The sequence below is a fragment of the Mandrillus leucophaeus genome, unplaced genomic scaffold (assembly GCF_000951045.1).
Source record: "Mandrillus leucophaeus isolate KB7577 unplaced genomic scaffold, Mleu.le_1.0 Scaffold772, whole genome shotgun sequence".
Lineage (NCBI taxonomy): Eukaryota > Metazoa > Chordata > Mammalia > Primates > Cercopithecidae > Mandrillus > Mandrillus leucophaeus.
This window is the reverse complement of record NW_012108386.1, coordinates 261,772-285,702: the sequence shown is the minus strand read 5'-3', so window position 1 is coordinate 285,702 and position 23,931 is coordinate 261,772. Positions and strand designations below refer to the sequence as shown.

General features: G+C 50.2%; 1 protein-coding gene across 5 annotated transcripts in view; it reads right to left on the bottom strand.

Moving 5' to 3' along the window:
- Positions 1-23,931, bottom strand: part of VOPP1 (vesicular, overexpressed in cancer, prosurvival protein 1) — a 104,234-nt gene that overhangs the window by 4,960 nt on the left and 75,343 nt on the right. For all 5 annotated transcript variants that reach the window (XR_001004537.1, XR_001004535.1, XR_001004536.1 and 2 more), the window contains exons 3-4: positions 19,968-20,045; positions 14,491-14,627 (exon numbers count right to left, since the gene is read on the bottom strand). Coding sequence is in view for 2 of the 5 variants with exons in the window: in XM_011966768.1 (XP_011822158.1) it covers positions 14,491-14,627; positions 19,968-20,045 (215 nt within the window). In the remaining 3 variants the exon portion in view is untranslated. The remainder of the gene's footprint in view (positions 1-14,490; positions 14,628-19,967; positions 20,046-23,931) is intronic.

The window sequence follows — 23,931 nt, the reverse complement described above, 5'->3', positions numbered from 1 at the left end:
GTGCAGGATTTGATGTGGTGGAGACAATCTGCACAGAGGTGTCAGCCAGGAGCAAGGAGACTCCACCACACCTCCCTTCCCTACACGGGGTGTGCCCTGGGAGGAGCCCTTCAGTTCTGGTTTGTGGTTGATGGTTTGGTTAAAGAAAATACACAAAACATTCTAGGAAGAGGCTGGGGTTGCAGGAAGACTTTCTCCAGAAGATGGGGTAGAAAGGGTAAGAAGAGGTGAGTAAAACCATGGCTGCCCCTCATGTCGCCAGTGTCCATCAGGCCAGCCTGTGCCGTGTGCGCACGGTGGGGAATGGCACAGGATGGGGATTGGGTGGGAGAACAGAGGCTCCGCAAGAGTGAGTGCCTCACCAAGGCCACACTACTGCTACAGCAGCACCAGGACTTGAAACCAGTAGTGAGTTAGACAGTCAGACTCTTCCTACGATGACAGGCGTCTCTCGAAACAGGATGGTGAAGTGGAGAAAGAAGTTCAGGCAAGGGTGGGATGGGAGAGCCACAGAAGACTGGGGGCATCACGGGCCCCTGTGTGGAGCACTGTCTAAGAATTAAAGGCCGCCACAGCCAGCCTCCCAGCCGGGCTGCACTAGTACCCTCGGCATGCCATCTGTCTCCAGACAATGCTGGAGTCGTTTTACTCTGAATGCCATCATCTCTTCCTCACTGGGAGTCTTGGCATGGTTTGAAAGGGAGCTCTAGGCTCAGCAAAGACTGGGAGGATATGCTGTGATGTTAACTGACAACCATCCCTTCTCAGTGAGCTGGCCCAGCCCCGCGGGTGCCAGGGGGTTGGCCAGGCAGCCTGTATTCTTAGCAGGACCTGCCACCTCTCCAGCCCAGCTGACTGGCCAGTAGCGTGTCAGGGGGGCTGGGCCAATCTTCCCTGCGGATGCAGGAAAGTCCAGCAGGCCGCAGAGGGAAGGGTAGAAACGTAGGGAGAGGGAGAGGCGGCTGACACAGCGTGTGGCCCAGGAGGGACAGAGGCCACGGGCCCAGGGGCCTGACTCCTGACAGCGCTCCAGTTCCGCCAGGATCCCCGCATCATTTTAGTCAGCCCCTCCCAACCCAGGGCACATGGGTCTCTGGTCTCACCTCTCCTCCTCTCCAGCCACGCCCTGGCTTCCCTGCTCTGTCCCCTCTGGCCCAGCTGCCCCTCCAGCCATGGGCAGGGGCCTCAACACAGAGCAGCAGGGACAGAGCTCGTTCCTGCCACCCAAGCTGTGGCAGGCTTGGCCCTACACTCCTCGCCACCCATCACTCATGGGAGGGTGAGCTCTCCAGAGGGACAGGGCCTGCTATGAGGGGCTCCTGCCCTATTCTCCTTCTCCAGCAGTAATCACACCGCCTGGATCCAGTCTGCCCTCCCTGGGCCCTCACTAGATAACATATCCCGGGCTTTCATCACGCACACCATGTCTCCTGGAATGCCTGTGACCACCTCATGCCAGGCTCCTCCCAGCCTCTGATCTGGCTAATTCCCATGTATCTGTTAGTCTCAGCTCAGAATCACCAGGCAGCCCCCTCTTGCTGCCTGTCACTGCCTTCTCAGCTGAGCAGGCACCCCTGTCCTCTGGCACCCAGAACAAGGCACGCCTGTGAGCATGAAGCAATTGCCCAGTATGGTATGATTTCCTGAGCCTTCTGAACACGAGGACAGAGCATCACTCATCCTGGTGCCCTGAGAGCCCAGAATGGCACCTTGCATGTGGCAGACATTCCATAAATACATGGGAGGAATGACTGATGGGACGAGTGACGACTTGGATCTGGGTTTTGGTGCTGCCAGATTGTGCTGGGTGTGCATGGGTTTCCTGAGACACACCTGTTTCTGACATGACAGGAGTGACTGGCTGCCCCACTCAGCAAGCCTGTGCCAAGCCCGTGGCTCCTGTTGAGGGGAGGAGCCCAACCCCCCGCTGCAGGTGAGGGAGGGGCGGGAGTGTGGTCTTTGTAGCAGAGAGGCGGCCAGGCTATGTTTGCAATGTGGCCACTTACGCTGCAGAACCAGAAACGCCAGCACCTGCATCCAATCCAGTGGGTATATTCATGTTCATAGCTGCAGTGATGGATCCTGCCAGCAATTGGTGGGATGGGATTGAAATATTTGAACACGGAGACGGAGAGGTATTTGGAATATAAAAGAGAATGGATAGGAGGTGAATAAACTGTGTACTTGTCAAGAATATGAACCCTCAGGTGAAAAAACTGGTGACCACACTGGAGAGGCTGCAGTTGAGGTTAAAGGGCAGCAGGGCCGGAGGCCAAAGCCTCATGTGAGCAGCTGAGGGACCCTGGCCAGGTGGAGGCCGCGCTGACCCAGACAGCTGCTCAGCTTCTGCTCATTTGGCATCATTTTAGTCAGCCCCTCCCAACCCAGGGCACATGGGGCACAGCATCCTCGCAGGACGCTGGCCATGCTTACCATTCAGGCTCTCACAGAGAAAAGCAACCGAGAGAAGGCAGACCCAGTTCTCATAGAGGCAGAGACTTATTCAGGAAAGAGAAAGCAAGGACACTTCATTCCCTGCATGAAGCCCGCGGACAGAAGGCCAGCAGGGCCTGGAATGTGCCCACGGACTTCAGAGCGATCACGGCAAAGACGTTCCCACAAATGCACAGATGATTCTATGGCACATGGCTCTGGAATCGAAAGCACCTTAAAGTCAAAACCTCAACTCCACAATCACAAATAGGCATGGTGAGAACAAAAATGTGAGTGTTCCAAATGAAGTCCTGTGACTAACGAGCAAAATTACAAAAAGAGGTTAATACCAGGAACAAATACAGAATGAAGTCAGGAAAACAAAGCCCAAGGGAACCGCAGCTTGAAGCAATGACTCTAGCCAAAAAAAGGGGCTTTGCATGTGCACAGAGAATAAAGAAGATTAAGAAATAAAACAACTAGCAAAATAAACTACCTTAAATGGTATTCTCTCCCAAGGAGAATGGTTTGCAAACTGAAAGGGAAAGAAAAAAAAAATGGGTGAGGGAAAATGAAAGACCAAGATAAATGAGAACTGACTGGATGTTGGGGAGAGCATTCAGATTGCCTGCCTCTGACCAAGTACCTCTCAGTGCAGGAAGCATGGAAGAGAACTAGGACCCCAGGGTCCTGTGACATGCTAAGTGCATTTTCCCCACAGATCCAAGTATCTCACATACAGCCTGTCATTCTAGCCACAGAGGAATGCTATGAGATACACACAATTTCCATTTTATAGATTCAAAAGCAGAAACCCAAATAAATTATACAATGTGCCCAAGGGACTCTCCTTCCAGTGTACACTGTTGCATCTGTGAGGACCCAGGCAGACCTCTCTGCCAGGAAGGAGAGCTGGAGGGGGAGGAGGTGGAAGGGGAGGAGGGGGAGGGGGAGGAGCCGGAGGGCGAGGAGCTGAGGGGCACAGCAGGGGCCCATGGAAGGAGCCCGGGCCCATGGAAGGAGCCCGGGCCCCAGGATGTTGCTGAGCCATGCAGTTAAACCATGGCCCTTCCTCTATGTGACTTTCTATCCTAAGAGATAATTCTTTCTTATTTTTGAAGCTGGCTGAATTGGGGTATGTGTTACTTGTAGCCAAAAGCCTTGAACTACCTCTTCCAGAGAACATTTTCACAAACAACAGACATGCTGCCAGCTCAGTACTGGCATTTCTGTGTCCTCTGAGCTTTCTAGTTTGGTTTGGTTTGAGGTTGTATCTGTTCATTTTGCTAAACTGTCTCAACCCTTAAAAATATTTCTGAGCTCATTCTCCAGGATTTTTAGGTAAGTACTGATAAACTGTTTACAAATAGTAATACTTTTGTTTCTCCTTCCTGATGGTTGAATGGCTGTCTGGAGGGTCAAAGGACAAGCCACAGGCCAGTGAGTGGCAGGAGGGGAGTGAGCCAGGAGTGGCCGCAGAAGAGGTCAGAGCCCACTGGGCAGCCAGGAGGGGTGCTGAGAGAAGAGAGGGCCTCCTTGGCCTCTCAAAGTGCTTCTGTGGGCACAGTGGGTCCATGGGAGTGCTGGGAGCACAAGCCCTGGCTCCTGTTGTGACACTGGCTGCCTTGCTGGAAATAAGGGGCAGCAAGAGAACTAGCAGGGAGGCTCTCAACAAAGGGTGGTGGCAGCCAGGGTGGTGTCGAGAGAAAACGCCAACTGGCCCCAAGGCTCCTGGCCAGAGCCCTGGAAGAACAGAGGTGGAGCCTGGAAAGAGGGTGGAGGAAAGACTCAGCCCTGCAGGGTCCTCCACTCCCACTTTTTTGACTCAATACATAATTTATGGGAGTAGTCTTTCATTTCCAAGTGGGTGCAGAGCACGCATCTGTTCATTTACAGACATCTACAAACTTCAGGTATCCTACTGGGAGTGGTAACTGCTGCCCCTCACTGAGTGCTGACTCTCCGGCCTGTGCTCAGCAGGGGACATGAAGGAAGTACTCTTAGGATCCCAGCTTCAGGGGCTTGAGGCTCAGAGAACTGAGCAACTTTCCCAAAATCGCCAGAGAGGCACGAAGTTTAAAATAAAGCCCCTAGTATCCGGAGGTATGCAGCTTCTACTTCTATAAACGTATCCAGACACCTTTGCAGTGCGAAACCTAAGAGCTTCTTTCAAATGTTCCATTTATTTTTATATTTTGATCAGTTTAATGGCAATGCACTGACACTCCTACAGCTTCCATCACTGTGTCCTCTTATTTTTACATTTTTGTTTTATATACTTTGAAAATTAATTTAAGACATGACTATTAAATCTTCACCTTCTATAAAAGGTGATTTTTATCCATATTAAAAGGACTTCCTTTTCATTTGCATATATTACTAAATATATGGAATATTTCTCAAATACACACAAAAAACTGGTAAGTGGGAAGAAGGGAACTGGACTGCAGACTGCATATTTCTTCTTCCACTGTATACACTGTACATTTCCTCTTGAGGTACATACATTATCCATTACAAAAAAGAACCTCCTGCTACTGCCTTCTGGGGAAGAGAGGAGGAAGGGAGTTAAAAGACGTGGGTATTAGGTACCCAGCCTTCAGGCCGACCTGTTAGGGTTTACAGAGACCACACACTTGAAACACAGCTGAGATGCATGTTAACATTGCTTTAGGACATCGGGCCCCTGATGTCCCACAAGAAAAGGCACAAATTTGGTGAGCAAGGTTAAGTAGAAAATGAAACCCCCACACTAAAAGTTTTCACTTTTTCTTTCCTAGCTGTATAAACCAGAAGTTGAGTGAAGACAATAGTTTTGCTTGCTGCTGCTTTTTTTTAAACAAAAACAAAAATAACTGTGTTAATAAAGAGAATTCCAGTGCATCCCACAGAGCAGATCCTCGAGCATCTGCCAAAAATTAGAGCAAAAGCAGTCATGTTATTAAAAGAGATGAACACTAACTTTCACTCCGGCCTTGCAGAGTTCACAGGTGCTCACGCTATTCTTAATGCTGAACTTACAGGACTGTGGCCAGCACAGTCCATCCTTCAATGTTCGTGTCTTCATCAAACCTGTAGCACTTCTCAGTGCAGGGGGCATCCCACATCACCTGGGGACCATGCTGAAATACAGACCTTGACTCAGTGGCTCTAAGTGGGGCTGGGGTGAGGGAGAGCCTGCATTTCTAACAGGCTCCAGGGAGCACGCATGTCTTCAGGCTGTAATTTGAGTAGCATGTGCGAGGCACTTGATAAGCGTCTATGGATCTTCCTAACACGTTATGATTACCATCCTTCCTTACAGAGGGGGAATCTGAGTCATGAAGGATAGGTCCCTCCCTTCACTCAACCCTTCAGTAAGTTCCATGAGCTCTGGGCCCAGGAAGGACCCCATACGTGCTCTGTCCTCACCTCCCCAATGCCCCACCCTGGTCAAGTAGGACAGTGCCTCTTACAGCTCTCTCTCAGGTTCCTTTGCTTAGGTTTATGATTCTCTCCAAAAGTTCTCCTGTGTGGCTCTCAAGTCACCTTTGATCTCGCCCCTTCTTTGCTAATACTTCCTGGTGAATTCCTGCTAGTTCCCCATGTCATGCATGCTCTTTAGCCTCTCTCATTAAAGCAGAACATACTTGAATTCTGATTTTAACACAACATGTCCTTTTTTCTTTTCTTTTTTCTTTTTTTTGAGATGGAATTTCGCTCTTGTTGCCTAGGTTGGAGTGCAATGGCGCAATCAGATCACTGCAACCTCCGCCTCCTGGGTTCAAGCAATTCTCCTGTCTCAGCCTCCTGAGTAGCTGGGATTAGAGGTGCATGCCACCACGCTCGGCTAATTTTTGTATTTTTAGTAGAGATGGGGTTTCATCATATTGGTCAGGCTGGTCTCAAACTCCTGACTTCAGGTAATCCCCCTGCCTCAGCCTCCCCAAAGTGCTGGGATTACAGGCGTGAGCCACCGCGCCTGGCCGTCTTTTTCTTCTTACAGAGGAGTGTTAACACATTCCTCTTCACTGCCATAGACTGTGGATGATCTTCCTCTGTCATGTTTTGTTTTTGTTTCCTTGCTGTTTCTTATCTAGTCTGTTTCCCTGCCCTCTCCCCACTTTTTAACTTTCATTACTATCTTTGACAGTGGTTTAGAATGTGGACATGTTGCTTTAGATTTCAAGAGGAGCTACTGTAGAGACATCCCAGGAGCTGTCAAACACATCAGACATGACTTTGTGGAGATTTAGCCTCGTGAGCCTCCTTCCAACCCCTCACCAGTCTTTCTTCACTGAACCTGGAGAAGCACAGGCGCTGGGAGTGGGTAGAAGTGCAGGCTAGAGCTGCTGAGGACAGCACCACGTCCTCAGTGGGATGGTCTCTGTGCCGGCCAGCCGGGTGTGGAGTAAGGAGATTATTGGCACGGAGTGAGCTTAGGATGGGTGCCCTTGAAAATTCCATCCAGCCTTGAGATTCTTTTGACATTTTTTCCCTGAAATGATACAATGAACATGTAGCAAAACTAATTAAGAAAAAGAGAAGAGGCACCCCAGAAACAGAATGAAGAGAGAGAAATAACTACAAAGACAACGGTTACTGTAAAAGATGTTTAGAATACTGTAAACAAGTATGCGTTCATTCTCCCTCAGAGTCTCCGGAAGCAACCTACCCCCACTGACACGCCGACTTCTGGCCTCTAGAACTGGGGGAAGACACATTCCTGTTGTTTTAAGCCATCAGTCTGTGTAGCACTTTGTGAGGGCAGCCCCGGGACATGAATCCAGTATGCACCTTCTCCCGCTGTCAACAGCACAAGCCCACGTCAGCCCACAGCACGCAAGGCAGTCTCAGCACAAGAAAACCAGCACTGCTCCCAGAAGCATAATTAGTGGAAACATTTTAAAACTGTGCAGGGCTTATTTTTGTTTGTTTGTTTACGACTAGACCTGGGATTCTGTGACCCTATAATTTTGTTCTCCCTTTCGCCTAAGTTAGATCGAAGGTAATTAATAACAAATCCCCGTGGCCACATGCCCAGTTAAGCGCCGCGCTTTGTTTTCAGTAATCATCATCACGTGTGCAGGCCTCATCTAAGCAGCCACCCCACCTCCCCACCCGCCAACTTCTCCTCCACAGGGAACCAAGGCTTAAAATACTGATACTCAACAAACAGCAGACAGAAAAACACCACTTCACATCCTTTAAAAGTATTTTCCCAAGTCATTAGAAGTCTTCAGAGAACTAAAAGTAGATTTAAGGTTGAGAGGGTAAAAGGCAGATAGAATGGAAATGCATGTCATATTTTTGCTGAATTTCCACAGGCAATTTGAACGTGTATGATAAAAGGGACTTCCAACTTCAGCCTTTCACTTTGGGTGGTGCGGCATCCACGTTTTTCTATGAGAGGAGGTCAGAAGTCACTGTCATCCTGTACTCATCCCAGGGACAGCTGCCTCATCACCCCGGCTGTCCTGTGGCTGCACCGTGCCCCCACACAGGGCGCCCGCACACGGGACACGCACACAGTATGCTCACAGAGCACTTAGTGACAGACGGCAGGTTGGATGTGTAGGCACAGGGACTTCACGTGGGGCTGCAGGCCTCATCGCAACAGGGAGCCTCCAGTCTTGTTTGGCCCACATTTTCCCTTATCCGCCCCTCGGAAGGGCCGGAAGCAGCCATTTCAAATATTAATACATTTAGGGAGAAAAGTGCAATGGTAGACTTGGGAGCTGAGGGATCTGAAGGAGGCTCTGCTTCCCAGAGGAACGCAGCCAGCAAGGCTAGGGGGGGCCTGTCGGACGCAGAGGCCCAAGTGAGCAAACATGAGGGAGACCCCTGGTGCTTGCAGTGCGCCCCTCCAGATGCAGGCACCCATAAGTGGACGAGGATGGGCCAGGAGCTCGGGCTCCACCTCAGCCCCACCACTGGCGAAGCAGAGGACAGCGGGCAAGGGACTTAAATCTGCTGTAAGTTTCTGTTCCCACTGATCAAAGATCACAGATGTGCAAGCTTTGTTTTGAGTAATGTAACAACAGAAATTGCCTACCAACAGGGCAGGCTGTAAAAAATTCTTTTTGAAATACAGTCTGTGCAAAGTGCGTTATCTATCATTATTTATAGTGGCTAAGGACATTAAATGCTTTCACATGGAAAAAAAAAAACAGCTGCCACTTTTGTATGGCAGAACATTCTAGATGTATCCACTTTACACAAACTGGGCTGTGCAAACCGTAACAGCAAGGCAGAGGTCACAGGGAGGGGAGGGGCAGCACAGGGGCTGGAAAGAGAAATGCTGAGTAAGAATAACGGAGACAGAGATGGAATGTCAGATGGACACAGCTGGAGGACTTTGTGGAAACACATTCCCGCTGGTGAGGAGGCCCGCCATATTGGGAGGCCCTCACCAAGTAAGACAGTTCCCACACCCACACCCCCTCATCCTGACCCTGATCAGCCAGTTTCCTTCTGCGATCAGGGATGAAGGGGTAAGGAATATTCTGGTAGCTATGAGAATGTATGAACAGACTGGCATTTGTGATTTGTAAACAGAAAAGTATTCCCAGTTATTTCTTTCAGCAAAACCATAAACTCAAAAATCTCTATCCTGAAGGCTGCTGCCCAGGGCAGCACAGGGCAGGCAATGAGTGTGAGACCCCACAATGCAACAGACCCTTACAAAACCCCACAGCCACACACCCTGGATCCCTCTGCCCTCCTGTTTCTTCAGGAAAAAGCCCAGAACGAAAATGTCGGAGCCCCAGGGGCTGAAGAACAGGGAGAGGTGGCCTGCAGGGCTGTCCCATCATCATCCCCGCACCTCAGAAGCACCCTCAGAAGCACCGTCACACTGGAAAAGAATGACACGCATTCCACCAGTTCTGAAGCCAGATGTCCTCACAACCAAAGCAGCCCTATTTGTGCTTGGGCTATGACTTGAGGGTAATTAAACTGTCAAAACACCCTCCCTACTATTTCCATTTTCTCTCAGTTGGTGTCATTTAGTCACTGCAGGCTGACAGACTTATTACAGGATTGAGACATGAAAACGAATAGTCAGAAACCCATAAATGAACTCACCACAAATGGCTGCTGGAAAGGAAGAAAACTATCTGTCAATGGGAAAACTCCATCTACCTCAGTCACATTAAGGAAATCATTTTAAAAGAAAACTTAAATCACATTAACACCACAGATTTCATTGTTGACTGTCCTCTGCAATCTCTATGCATCTGTGGGATTCTCTAGTGGAACTCAGGACCATTTTTTAGAGGCAGGGTCAAGCTATGTTGCCCAGGCTGGAGGACAATGGCTACTCACAGGCATAATCACTACAGTCTTGAGCTCTTGGCCTCAGCCCATCCTCTCACCTCACCTGAGTGGCTGGGACTACAGGTGTTTGTCACTGGGCCTGGCTAGCCTCATGACCATTTCACAAAAAACATTATCCAATGCTCTCTTCCCTAACTGCACCTTGATGGTCTTGCCGTACCAGCAAACTGTCATCTTGACTATGATCTTTAGTGGCCACATAATATTCCACAAAGAAGATGGACCATAATTCAATCATTGTTTCCTTTGGAGCTCCCTTAACTATCCACTTGCCACATTCAATCACAGGGGCACCACACTCAGCTGAGGCCACCTCCTGCCAGCCAGCCCCTCCTTCCCCCAGGCCTCCAGTGCTGCCTCAGCCTAGGCTTTTCCATTTTCTCCACCCTACAGTTTCTAAAGAGCAGGGAGGATTCTCACCCACACCCTCCACCTGTGTGAACACAGTGGCTGGAGCTAATTAGCTCACGTTTTCAGAGTGAATGAACGAATGAAGTGAATAAACGAATGAAGACAATTTTTCCTCTCTACCTAGGAGAACATGTAGGTGGGACCCTGCCAGCATCCTGATGGGGAAGGATTTGGGGTTGGGCATTTAAGGAGCTCTGACTTTCTGCTACTGCTGCATCTTGGCTGATACTATATGCATAGATTACATAGAATGAGAAGTGCTTTTCTGCAATCCGTTTCATTTTGCAGTTAAGGTGCTGAGGTTTAGAAGGGACCGTGGCCTACACCGGGTCTCACAGACCTCAGGCCTCTTAACTCCCTGACCAGGGCCTCTTCCTCAAATCACAGCTACTCCACACTCCTCCCACTTTTCAGCCTCTGCACAATCCGGCCAGGCCCTGAGCCCTGCGGCCAGCAGCTGCAGCCTTTGGGTCCTGGTTCCTGGGCTGGCCTTGGAGCCCCACCTCTGAACCTCAGCCTCATGCTGACTTTGCCAGCCCCTTTCCACCACGTTCAGAGTCCTGCCCCAACCCACACCAACCCCCAGGACCACGATGCTGCCAATTTCCTCCCCTCCCCGACCAGGAGCCTCTGCAATGCACAGATTCTCTGCTTTCCCATGCTCATCAGTGATGCTTGTCCTAGCAGGAGTGCCTCGCGAGCCCCCCTGCACCCCAGAGTGTGAGCCACTGCCCTCCCCTAACACAGTGGATGAGTCTGGGTCCTCTAAATCCCTCTGCTTTTTCATCTTCGTTAACAGGCATCCCATGCCTAAACCCACTTCCCCTCTCAGACCAGCAGAGGAGAAATGAGGCTCTGCCGAAAATTCACTAACACCCACCCTGCTTTGTGCAGATGCCTGCACACCTTGGCACTGCCCGGGCAGCCTCGGGCATGACATTTACCCTGTGGACCACATGGGACATTGGGATCCCTCGGCTCCTCTCTCTCCCTGGACTGCCAACCTCTGTGTGGCCCTCCTCAGTCCCCACGCTCCCAGGGCCCACGCCACACATAGTACGGGATCTGAGCAGACAGCTGCAGCAGGGTGATGCCACCCTCAGGGGAGGTGGGTGTCCAGACCAACAGCAGGCAGGACCCTGCTGACCCCATTCTTGTGTTCACTATTACTCTGTCTAGGAAGCAGCTGAATTCTTCCCAAGCTCAGCACTGTTAACAAATGATCCGGCCCTGGACCTGGCAGGGAAATGATGGAAACTGTACACTCCTGGGAGCCCTGGGAGCCTACTTTCATATGACAGTCTGGATATCCTGGGATCAGCCACACCACTGCAGGCCTGCAAGAAGTGTAAAATGAAAAAGCGATGGCAAACCAAGTCTACATTTTGGTCAGAGAAGATGCGCTGGGACCAGCAGCCGCTCCCTCTAGGGAGCTGGGGGCTTAATTATTCTTAATCCAAATGGCTCTTCTGTGGGAAGCCTTCCTGGAGTTGTGCACCAGATGGAGTCTCCTACCTACACGGTTTCCTAGCATTCTCGACTTTCCCTCCCTTGCACTCATGATGGTCACTCAGTATAGAGCTGTTTGTGCCAAAGCTCACACGGGTGCTGGAGCTATGCGTGCAGCGGTGACTGAGGGCGGGCGTCCAGGCTGTGCGGTGTTCTGAGCTCCTGCAGGCGCCTCAGCAGGTGTGCAGTAAATATGGACCAAGACAGCAATTCAGGCAGGTCTGTGCTCCAGGCTGTGACTGTGGTTGTGATGCATCGCGACCCTGGTTTACCAGGCTGCAAACCTGGGAGCTCCTGCAGTTCACCCAGCCTGAGGACGAGGGCCAGACAGGCATCTACTTGGTGCCTGAGACCATGAGTCCTGTACACAGCCCCGTGGAGAGCCCAGTGTAAACGTGGAGGATTAAAGCTGGTAAAGCCCCTGGCAGGGCACCCAGGGAGAAAGTGGAGGATGTGAAGCAGCCAGAGACAACTTCACTATGGGCGCAACACAGAGCAGCACTTTGGAGGAAGGTGCACCTTGGAGGAAGGCATTTTCCAGGCAGATGGAGGGTGTGTGCAGGCCTCAGTGCGATGCAGGACTAGAGAGAGGAGGTCACTCAAACTGGACACAGAGTAGTGGGGACGGGTCTGAGGAAGCTGTGAACGTGTCCTCGGTCCTCAGCTAGGGACTCTGGACTTAACACTGTGAGCCAGGTGAGCTGGCAGAGACCCTGCCGCAGAAAAACAGCACGGCCAATGTGCTTCTGTTTTGTTTTTTAAGACCCTACTGATAGCCAAGTGGAAGACAGAGGAGCTGGCGGAGACCAGTGGCCAACAGGCACTGCACCAGGGTGAGATAAGGGATGTGGCAGATCTAACGGCCTGGTTGTTGGAGATTCTCCCAGACAGATGGGGTGGGGGTAGACAGGGTGCAGGGTTCTGCAGAACAGAGGGATGGGGCCAGAAAGGAGTGCACATAGGGATGCATTCTCCTCTCGAAACCCTGGCATGCCAGGGTTCAAAAGAATTATGCAGCTGCAGGCACAGTCTCAGCACCTCACCTACTCACAAGAGCCCCAGTTCACATGAGCAGTAGACTCTGAGGACCACAGACCAGGGACATGTAGCCTTCTGCACTGGGGGCTGTGGGGCCTCCCATGCCAAGTGGGGCAGGGGCTGCTCCTCCCTGCACTAAAACCTCTCTGACTGATCCAGATGAGACCCAGTGAGTGACAGCTTACGTCTCTCATTTTACCAGACATTTGCACTTTAACCTCTGATACAGCACAAATCTGAAACGATTCAAATATTTCCAAATATCAAAGACTAAAATCCACTTATGGATTCAAAATAGTACTAACCTGGCTGAAAGTTTAAGGCACAGCTCCCAGTGAACTGCTGTGGAAAATACATTTTATATTTTTCTGAGCAACATTTTTTAAAATAAAGAAAATTCTTTCTGAAAGGAAAACCCTGTGGAGTATCTGGTGGAAGAAAGCTGTAAAAGAACAAATACGCAAATGACTTTGCATCTTGATAAGAGCCTGTTCTCTCAGGAAAACAAGAGAGAAGATAATTTTCTCCTTTTATATTCAATCCCTCTACTTCTCTCCCATTTAAAAACCACTTTATTGATGTCTGATTGACAGACAAAAAGTTGTGCGTGTTTAAGACTACAACCTGATGAGTTTAAAGACAGGGGCACATCCAGAAAACCATCGCCGCACTCTATTCCATAAACATCTCTATCACCTACAAAAGCTTTCTCTGCTCTTCTTGTTGTTACTTTCATGTCATAAGAACATTTAGCGTAAGACCTACCCTCTTAGCAAAATTTTAATTATACATTATAGTTGTATTAATTGTAGGTCCTACACTGTACAACAGATCTCTAGGACTTATTTTTCTTAATTGAAACTTTGTAAAAGCGAAGGCAACCACTGCTCCTAGAACTGACCACCTATCCACAGTGTGCAATCAATAGAGAGTCCCATCCCCAGGCTCCCAGGTGGAAACTGTGGCTGGGAGCAGGGCGGCACAGACACCAGCAACGCCCCTCTGCCCAGCCTCAATCTACACCTGGCCAGAAGACCAGTGCTCTGATGAGCGGAGCCAGCCCAGCCCTCCAGGACCCTTGGCTCCCCGCTGTCATCAGAGAGCTCCCTGGCCTGTGCCCTGAGGGAGTCCACACCACCCACCACAGTATGTAGGAGTTTTAGATGGCTAAGGCAATGTTTTACAAGAATTAAGAAACAGCTAATTCATTTTGACCCTGGGATGTCACTTTGGGTGATATGCACTAAATAGACTAAAATGTGACCTATACAAAAACATCTATTGCTACAGTCTTTGTAAGTATCTGGAATACTAGTAACCGCACAATGAATACTTGTTGAATGCATGAATAAAAGGCAAAACATGAGAAAACAAAACAAATTATCAGCAATAATAAAATAAGCAAATTACCGTTTAGTAACATAATATCTAGTCCACAAGCATTAAGAATGGCAGGGGTATTACCGCTCCTACACAGAAATTTATATGTGAAATAATGTTTAAGGAAAAAGGCAGAGAGCAAATAATATGCTTATACAAACTGCATCACATCACGTGCATATGTGGCACACTGATAACTGTAAGAATATGAGGCGACGGGTGTGCGATATATCTTACGTTTGTTATCTGCACAAATGCATAATGGAGCTGGTCATCAGAACTAAAAAAATGAGTAACACACCTGAGCTCTCTCTTCTGGCACATTCTGCAGCAGTACACTTTATAAATGTTGGCAGAGGACACACACTGCGGGGAGGAGAGACAAGGACAGGGCTGGCTGACCTGGGCCGAGATTTGGGGGCTGCCTGGTGTAGGACACATTGAAGGCTGGCTCCTCAATCAGCGGTGGGGGGTACATGCGCCTCCGGATGAAGAAGCCGGCTCCGCAGCAGAAGAGCACGCCCATCATCAGGAGGAACCTGAGGAGAGGACAGACGTGAGGGTGGTGCTGGCAGGTGGGGGCCCTGAGGACTCGGCCCTGCAGCTCAAAGGCCTCACGCACTTCTCGGGGGTCCAGGACCAATGACTCCCAAATGCACAGATCAGAGGGCAGAGGCATAGCCACAAGGCTCGCACCTCAGACTTGGTCCTCTTGGGCCCATTTTACCCAGGGACATTCCTCTAGTGGAAGGCACCAAGTAGACGCTTGACCTGTGGCCTCTGGGACAGCCCCCGGTGAGGCCACCCACACAGAAGCACCGTAAGTGAGCTCTGTCTCAGCTCAAATGGCCAGCCAGTTTCAAAAAGCTCATGCAGTCACTTTCCTGTCCATGGCTCTGACCTCAGCTCAACATTTTAGTTAGAACAGGAGATGCCATCTAAATCCTGTCTGAACGCCATGGCCGATCCAGCCGTGGCCTCGCTGTCTGTCTCCCTGTTTTCCATTCTTCACTGTCAAAACAGCAAGGCAGAGCACATTTATCCTTCCAAACCATGTCTCCATGATCACATGAACACCCACAAGGAAACAGAAGTACCCTTCCTGGAGCACACCTTAATTATAGAGAAACTATGGGAATAGAAATACAATCAATACAAATAGAATCAAGAGAAATACAATCAATAGAAATAAAATACAATCAATAACAGAAGCAGAGCTGAGCGCTTTAAGGGTAGCACCTCTGTCCAACCCATCTGTGAATTCTCATTGACTATCACTTCATCAGCATTCAGTAAATGACTGCAGAATGAACCAATGAATGTCTTCCTTCCATTCCTCATTTGCACTATACTTTTTGTTTCTAGAAAAAGAGGAGAGTCACTTTGAGAAGAACTAGTAATAGACAAAACTGGCAAACTGGCAAACTCTTGCCCATCTCTGAACTGAAATTATGAGGGGACCCCTGGAACCATCCAGAAACCATGCAGACACCCACACGATGAGGGCACCTGCTGCCCTGTGAGGATGGGCACGCAGCAGAGTGGGTCACGGTCAGTGGCACCAGTCCACATATAAAAGAACCTTAAGAGTGTACAATAAAGCCTTTGAGAATATTAATGTGACATTAAGTGCAAGGTCTTCAGCCAGTCCAAAAGTATTTACCGGATAACCTTGGAAGGCTGAGTAGGGAGAAACGCCAGAGGCACGAGACAGGAATGACTCAGGAAAGACTGAAACTGTGGCCTTGTCATCTGCTGTCTAATTCATTATTCATTCAGCAAGTCATCTTCAGGTGCCTGCTATGCCCTATTACCACATTGATCATGGCAGAGAGTAGGCAGGTGAGGGCCCCCCACGCCCCCTGCCGACACTGAGCTTACAGAGGAAGGAGACAGATACCAACCTATACAATTATTTATCTACAACCTGGTAAGTGCTAAAAAGGAAGAACGAGAGATGCAAGAAGAATTTTGTGTGTGTATGGGTAAAATATACATAAATATAATTTACTGTTTTAATCATTTTTAAGCGTATAATTCAGTGCACTGAGAGGTCTGAACAAGGGTATCTGTGGTGGTGAGCAAGACTGGGAACGCGCATTTCTTTTAGTGACAGCTGGGCTGGGCTCTGAAGAATGAGAAGAGATAAGCTGAAGGGGAGGAAGGGGCATTCTGGGTGGAAAGAACACAGTGCAGGTGCTGGGGCCGGAGAAGCCTGGAGCAGGAGGCCTGGAGGCTCAATCCCCATCATGGGTGGAGAGAGCAGCCATGGGGAGCCAGGAGATCCAAACCATTCAGGAGTGTGGCAACGTAAGGCTTAATGTGCTTGGCATTAAGAAAACTCACTAAGTTCCCAAAGGAAATGGCTTCCTCTCCTAAAACTGATTTCCCTCAGGTGGACTCAGTGACAATCTTGCTGTTAGTATCTGGGTAGAATACTGAGTCCTGCTGTTAGTATCTGGGTAGAAATATACAAAGCACAGAGAGGCTGGACGTGTACAGGGTTTACTTTCTCAGTGCCACTGGCCACTTCCAAGAGACCGGGCTCCCTGGATTGAAAAATGCAGAAGGCACCTGAGATCTTGGTCTTGTCTAAAAGATAAGCTAAAATGTCGGTTCCACTGCCAACAGTAGTAGGAACATTTTGTTTTTCTAGACAAAAGAAAATGACATTGCAGCTCCCACTTTAGACTGATGGAGAACAAGCATGAGGCGAGGCTGGAATGGAGTTACACGGGATCCACCTCACCTCTTACAGAAATCACAGTCTGCTGGAGAGGAGGCATAAGGCAAGGCCGGGACAGAGTCACACGGGATCCACCTCACCCCTTACTGAAATCATAGTCTGATAACTTTTTCTGTTCATTTATGTTTATGTTAAAAATTTATTTAAAATAATTTCTGGTAGAGATGAGGTCTCACTATGTTGCCCAGTGATCTCAAATTCCTGGCTTCAGTGATCCCCCCACCTTGGTCTCCGAAAGTGCTGGGGGTACACCCAAAGTGCACCACTGCACAAGGCCAAGAACTTATTTTAAAAGAGAGAAACTAACAAAGGGGCAGGAGAAAGCGTTTCTAAAAACAAGGAAAAAGACGCGGCAGAGTGTTGGCTGGGGGAGAGGAGCAGTAGTAAGAAAGGCAGTTCTTGCAGTGCTGGGGGTGCAGGCTGGCTGTTCCCTAGATGTCCTCTTTGGTTGCTCAACAGGTTTTGGAAGCTTTCAAAGGGATTAAGAGAGGAAGTTTGTGCCTTTTTTTTTTTTTTAACATTAGAAGTTACCTGGTTACTTTAATTCAATTTGTTTTTTGATTCCTTCCCCCGACCCCCCAGCCCCAAGTGTAGCAGTTCTCAATTCTACAGTCCCAAGGACTGGTGCAGCTACTGTGCAATTCCTGCCCAGACCCACTCAGGACTCTGCACAGGACCCTGCTGTGGACTCACCCGCAGTGCCACCTAGGCCAGTTCTCACTCAGGCCCACTGTGCTTCCTGAGTCCACTCAACGGTGCCATCAGTCCACCTTCTCTATTCTTGATGATTCCATCCAGACCTCCTTGGTGAAAAGATCCTCAAGATCTCAGAGTTGGCAGGAACCCTGAAGGCATTCTCCTTCAAAACCTTTTTTTTATGGTCAGGAGACACCTTCAAATGTCGTGGGGCCCAGGCGGCAGAGCAGCCCCTCCCTCCCATTCTGCCCCTTCCTCCTCTCCACCAAATGCCCATCCTCACCACAGAAGCTTCCCACCACCTTTCACACATTCACTCTCCTTATGCTCTGGCCCTGCAAGGTGCTGTCCCTCTGCCCCAAACGCCCTCTCCGAAGACCCAGTTAAAAGCTTTGTAGCTTTCTCCAACTTTTCTAGCTTCAGAAGTTCTGCGCTCTGGCTTTAAAGTATCCACACCTCATTATCTGCTTAGATATCATCTTCTTCAGGAGTCTGCCTGCCTAAGGCCCTCTCCATAAAACCCCAGCACAATGCCTGGTGCTTATCAGGCCCCACGTTAATTGAGACAGAAAATTCATGGGGTGGAACCCAGGGGACCTTTGTATTTCGGGTGAGGCACTGCACGCTCACACCCCCAGGTGCTCCCTGGCTACATCGCCCGCTTGGAACCCTGGGTCAATCTCAACGTTAATGACTCAGCCCCATCTTCTGGCATCTGGCACTCAGACCTTGCAACAGCCTGACCATGTGCGATGCGACTTGCGGGAGTTTCTCCAAATGGGGCCCACCAAGTCGTCGTGTGCTGCCTCGCCAAGGTGCCCTGCCTCTGACAGGTGACCCTGGCCAGCAGCTAGGAAGCACCTGGCTGCCAGTGCAGGTACAGCTTCTAGGCAGCCCGACAGAAGCTGCCAGGCCCTAACAATTCAGCTGGACTTTCTCAAATTTCTCTTCTTTTTGATCATACAATGCCTGAACACTGACAAGCTTTACAAGCATTCTCATGCCCTCATCATCATGCATCTGGTGCTTTAGACCAAGCCAACATCCTCACAAGCCCATTCACAGTTCAGGGTTTCACGCTCCAGACGGTTCGCCTTCTTCCACCCCAAGGTCCCGGGAGGAGGATCTGGAGGGAAGGCCGGCCCTGAAGCTGGGCCTTAGCCCCCGACACTGGGCCCTCCCCATCTCTAGTACTGGCCCCCTCCATCTGGAGATCCACACACAGCCATCAACCTTTGGACAGTCTTAGGCTACAACAATTCTTCTTCTGTTACAGAGTTTTAGGTATTGGCACCTCTGCAGCATGGGGACCTGATACCAGCTCCCTTGTTAGTGGGGGTACACCTAGGTGGGGCTTACCGGGCTGGTCCTAAGGGAGGCCTGGCCAGCGGTTGTAAGGTCAGGTGAGGCCAAGGAGGTGGTGAGGTGATGATGAAAGAAGGCATCACTATTAAAGAACATCCTGGTCACATAACAGGTGGAGTTCTCACTCCCTACAGGCTTCCTTAATCAAACCCTGGGCACAGGTGTTAAGGGAGAAAGACAAAACCGCACAAAAATTCAGGTGGCTGCTGTCACACGCTCAGTAAGGTCTTAAAGCCTCAAAAGGTCAGTACAGTCAAAATCTTAACATCATAAAAAGGCTGGCGTCATGCAGCGAACAAACTCTAACCCTTTTTGAAGTTTATTGAAGGGCATCACCACTGCATGGGAGAAGAGGAGCAGGTGGGTGCAAGAAATGCTGCTTTGGTTTATAAATCTTTTCCCACATGTGCTCTGCCACCCTGGCATCTGAAGCAATACCTGTCATCTCGAGTCCAACAGATGCTTAGGGCACTCCAGCAGGCATCCTGAGGCTCCCGCCCACAGGAGGCTCCCCCGATGGAATGCGTTCCCACCCTTCCAGGATGCTGCAGGCATCGCTTCAGTTCCTGCTGAAGGAGCAGACTTTGGACTGCTCCCTATGCGCCCCAGAGGAGCTGGAGGAGGCACACAGGTGCACGCTGCCAATCTTGAAAGTGAAGAGTCAGCCAACACAAGATGGATGGGGAAGAGTCAGGGCAATGAAGACTTGATTGCCCGCCAGTCTCAGTTGGGCGATTCTCTGATCCTTCAAGACAACCAGCCTTGGCTCCATTTCAGAAACTGGCCAAGGAACTGCTGAAGGATGAGGCTGTTGTCCAGCCACCTTCCCAGGAGCAGAGCTCTTCTTCCCACCCCCAAATCCTTGGAAACGAAAACAGACTTCCCGCAAACTCCGTGTGTGCAATTGCCGGTTATGAAGCCAACCCAAACATACCCATTTTCTTGACCAAGGCTGTCCTTGAGGCCACCACCCAAGCGAAGGTGTCACATCCAAGGCTGTGACAACACTGGCAGGCAGGCAGAGCTCTCGGGGTGGAGAGCAAAGAGGGAGCAAGGAGGAGGTGTGACCTACCAGAAGTACCATAGCCTCTGTATGGAGAGGGCCCGCACACAGCACCTGGAGCCACAGCAGTCCTCGTAGGAGCGGCATCTGTGGAGAGAGGCACAGGCTGGTCAGCACTGAGTTGGAAGCAGCCACCGGACCAGCCGTGTGGCCCAGGCTGGGCTTCAATGTAATCATTCTTGAAGGAACAAATCATTAAGAGCAAAAAGGACAGAACTGCCTCCACTGCATTTCACACAACCAGCAGAACAGACTGACATCAGCCTGTGGCCCTGCATTTACCAAGCATCCCGTGTGCCAAATCCCAATGGATTCCCATTTACCAAGCATCCTGTGTGCCAAATCCCAATGGATTCCTTCTGGGAGGTGGCACAACCAAAGACGGGCATTAAGCCTACCAGGAATGCTGCTGGGAGGGGAGGCTCCGCAGGAGCCCAGCACCCATGTGGTGCTCATCTCTGCTGTTTTCAGTCCCCGACTATGGGGAAAAGATGGAAATATCCCACCACACCCACTGAGGCTAAAAGCAGAGGTTGCGGAGTTAGATAAATTGCAGGTGCGGTCCTGGTCCTGCCACTTACTAGCTGTGGGACTTCTGGCGAGCCTCAGTTTCTCCATCAGCAAAGCAGGTGGAACCGCAGGGGCCCTGCACAGCACTGATTTACGTTTTAAGGCCTTTATCACCACATAAAGTGCTGATGGTTCTATTACTGCTCATGCTGCCTCCCTCCCCTCATCCCCCAATGTGTCTGAGGTTTCCGGGCCCCTGGCAGGGCATAGCTCTCGGGGGTGTTCTCAGAAGCTGTTCCCAGAGAGCTGCCTGAGCATGGGCCCTTGCGCAGGTCTCGGGTGAGGCACTCCGTGCCCTCGACTTCCCTGCCCTTCCCCAACCCCAAGTCCTCCTTGAAGAGAGAAGATGCCATGAAAGTGCAAACCCTTCCGTTTTACAGAGACGTTTTCACTGGAGCGTTTCAAGCCCAAGCGGCCATGGATTGGCAGGGATGTGGTGAGGACCACTTCTCTATAATATTAAACCTTTACCTAATTGTGATCTAGGTTCCTGCCAGTTTTTTTTTCTTTTAAAAAAAAAAGTAGCTGGGAGAAATACACAATTCAGTCCAAGGTCTTGGGCACTGAATGCGTAGATTATTGCAGTACAAATAGGCTTGTTTTATGTAGAGAAGTATGTGTAGAAAACTAGTTAAGATGCAAAGTGAGATAACGGCAGCCTGGAACTCAGCAGAACCAAGCTTCGAAGCTGCCCTTCCCTGGTTGTGCACGCAGTAGGCCCAAGGCTCCTGGACGTGGTGCTGCCTCTCTGTAAACACCCTGCACCCAACGGCGCTAAATCCTCTATCGTTTCAAGGACAAACTGGTCTGAGAGACACTCCCTCCCCACTCCACCCCCACGCCATTCCACAGACAATATGGCAGCATTCATGTCCAGTCTTCCCCTGGCCCATGAACGTGAATTCCTACCCGGTACCCAAAGTGTTGTGATTTCCACGAGATGCTCCCAGTGGCTCCCACTGAGAGTTACCTAAATGAGTGCTCAAGAATGCTGCTGGTCCTGGCCGGGTGCAGTGGCTCACACCTGTCATCTCAGCACTTTGGGAGGCCAAGGCGGGTGGATTACTTGAGGTCAGGAGTTCGAGACCAGCCTGGCCAACATGGTGAAACCCTGCCTCGACTAAAAATACAAAAATTAGCTGGACATAGTGTGTGCACCTGTAGTCCCAGCTGCTCGGGGAGCTGAGGCAGGAGAACTGCTCGAACCTGGGAGGCAGAGGTTGCAGTGAGCCAAGATCGTGCCACTTGCACTCCTGACACTTCATGCATCCAACAAGCAGCCACCAAGGGGCTTCCAGGAGCCTGCTTTGTGCTTTCCTGAGGGTGGAGCAGGGAAAACCCAGAGGAAAATCCTGCTGGGGAGGAGCTTTCTCTCTAGAAGGGAGAGAAAATAGTAAACAAGAAAACATAAACTGTGTTAGATGGTAATAAGTTCTTCTGTGGTGAAAAATGGAGCCGGCACTGGCAGGTTGAGAGCACAAGGCAGCAGCATGCTCAGGGAGGACATGATGTCTGAACAGAGAGCATGCAGGAATCCAGTCTGCCAGTGAAGGAAGCTGGCACAGGGTCTCAGCACTCGGGACAGGGGAATGCTGGCCACTCCGCCCTAGTGCCCCTGGTTCCACAGCTGCATGCTGGAGATGAGTATGGGAGCTCTGCAGGCCAGAGCCCTGCACAGACAGTACCTTCTGCAGTTCCCCCAGGCCTTCCCCTACAATCTCACTGGTCTCGGTTGATCAATGTGTGTGTGCCTATGTGTGTGGAAGAGAAGGGAGCAGTCGACGGAGATGAAGGACTTCTTGCTTTTAGGGTGGATGGAGTTCAGACAATTAACAGTAATAGAAGAGGTGGGACTGTTTCCTCTCGTGAGTGTGCAAAGACAGGCGTCCTCAGCACTCTGGTGAGGTTCGTGGTGAGTTTGGGAGTGTGGAAGGCAGAACGCAACCATGGCCCTGAGAAGTGCACCCCTCAGAAAACACACCCTGCATAATCCCCTCCTCTCCAGTGGGCAGGACCCTGTGAATATCGGATGACCCCTCCCACGATCACAGAACATTCATCAAGATGGTGTGTTATCTAAGGCTCTGCCCTTGCAGACTGGAGATTCTCCTGCTGGCTTTGAAATAGTATTAATAGCAGCCACATGAGAGGACCATGTGACCAGCACTGAGCGTGGTCTGCAGGCACAAAGAGCAATCCCAGCAGGACCTCAGTCCTACAACCACAAGAAACCGAATTCTGCCAACAACCCAAATCAATTTGGAGGAGGACTCCAAGCTCCAGGTGAGAACGCAGTCCAGCCCACTGCTTAATCTCAGCCTCATGAAGTGACCCTGATCCCAGAATCCAAATGAGCTTTCCCAGACTCGAGATCTACAGAGTTGTGCAGTAATAAGGGTGTGCTGTTTCAGTCTGCTACGTTTATAGTGATTTACTACACAGCCACAGAGTCAAGGAGAACACAGCTTACAGGTTACGAGCACTTCTTACCTTACACCAGGTTAAGTGCTTCACAAACGTTACGTTAATTTTCAAAACATCCACATACGAGGTAAAGTATTACTAGTGCCATGTTTGAAATTAGCTTAGAAGCAAGACATTAGGGATGCTGCACCTCCAGCCCAGGCCACTGTCTGCAGAAGCCAAGAGTGGACTTGGCTAGCACTTCAGGAAAGCATTTTGCACAGATGCTGCCTCTCTGGTAACATGGAGCCTTTCATGACCAAAGGGTCACCTTCTCTATCCCCACTTGATTTTCCTATTCTTCTTTGGCCCTGCCAAAGAAATTTCAAAGACCATGGTAACACAGACAATGTGAAAAAAACAGACCCTTGGGCAAATGTCAGGAGGTCCCTGAGACAGGACCCAGAGACAGGAACTCAGCAACCACTCTTTAATAGTGCTTGCACAGGCAGAGCAAGATGGCCGAATAGGAACAGCTCCAGTCTCCAGCTCCCAGCGCGAGCGACACAGAAGACAGGTGATTTCTGCATTATCAACTGAGGTACTGGGTTCATCTCACTGGGGAGTGGCGGACAATCAGTGCTGGTCAGCTGTTGCAGCCCGACCAGCGAGAGCTGAAGCAGGGCAAGGCATCGCCTCACCTGGGAAGCGCAAGGGGGAAGGGAATCCCTTTTCCTAGCCAGGGGAACTGAGACACACAACACCTGGAAAATTGGGTAACTCCCACCCCAATACTGCGCTTTAAGCAAACGGGCACACCAGGAGATTATATCCCACACCTGGCCGGGAGGATCCCACGCCAGAGAAGGCCATAAACAAACGGACAGAGATGAAAACCATGACACGAGAAATACGTGACAAATGAACAAGCTTCAGTAACCGACTCGATCAACTGGAAGAAAGAGTATCAGCGATTGAGGATCCAATGAATGAAATGAAG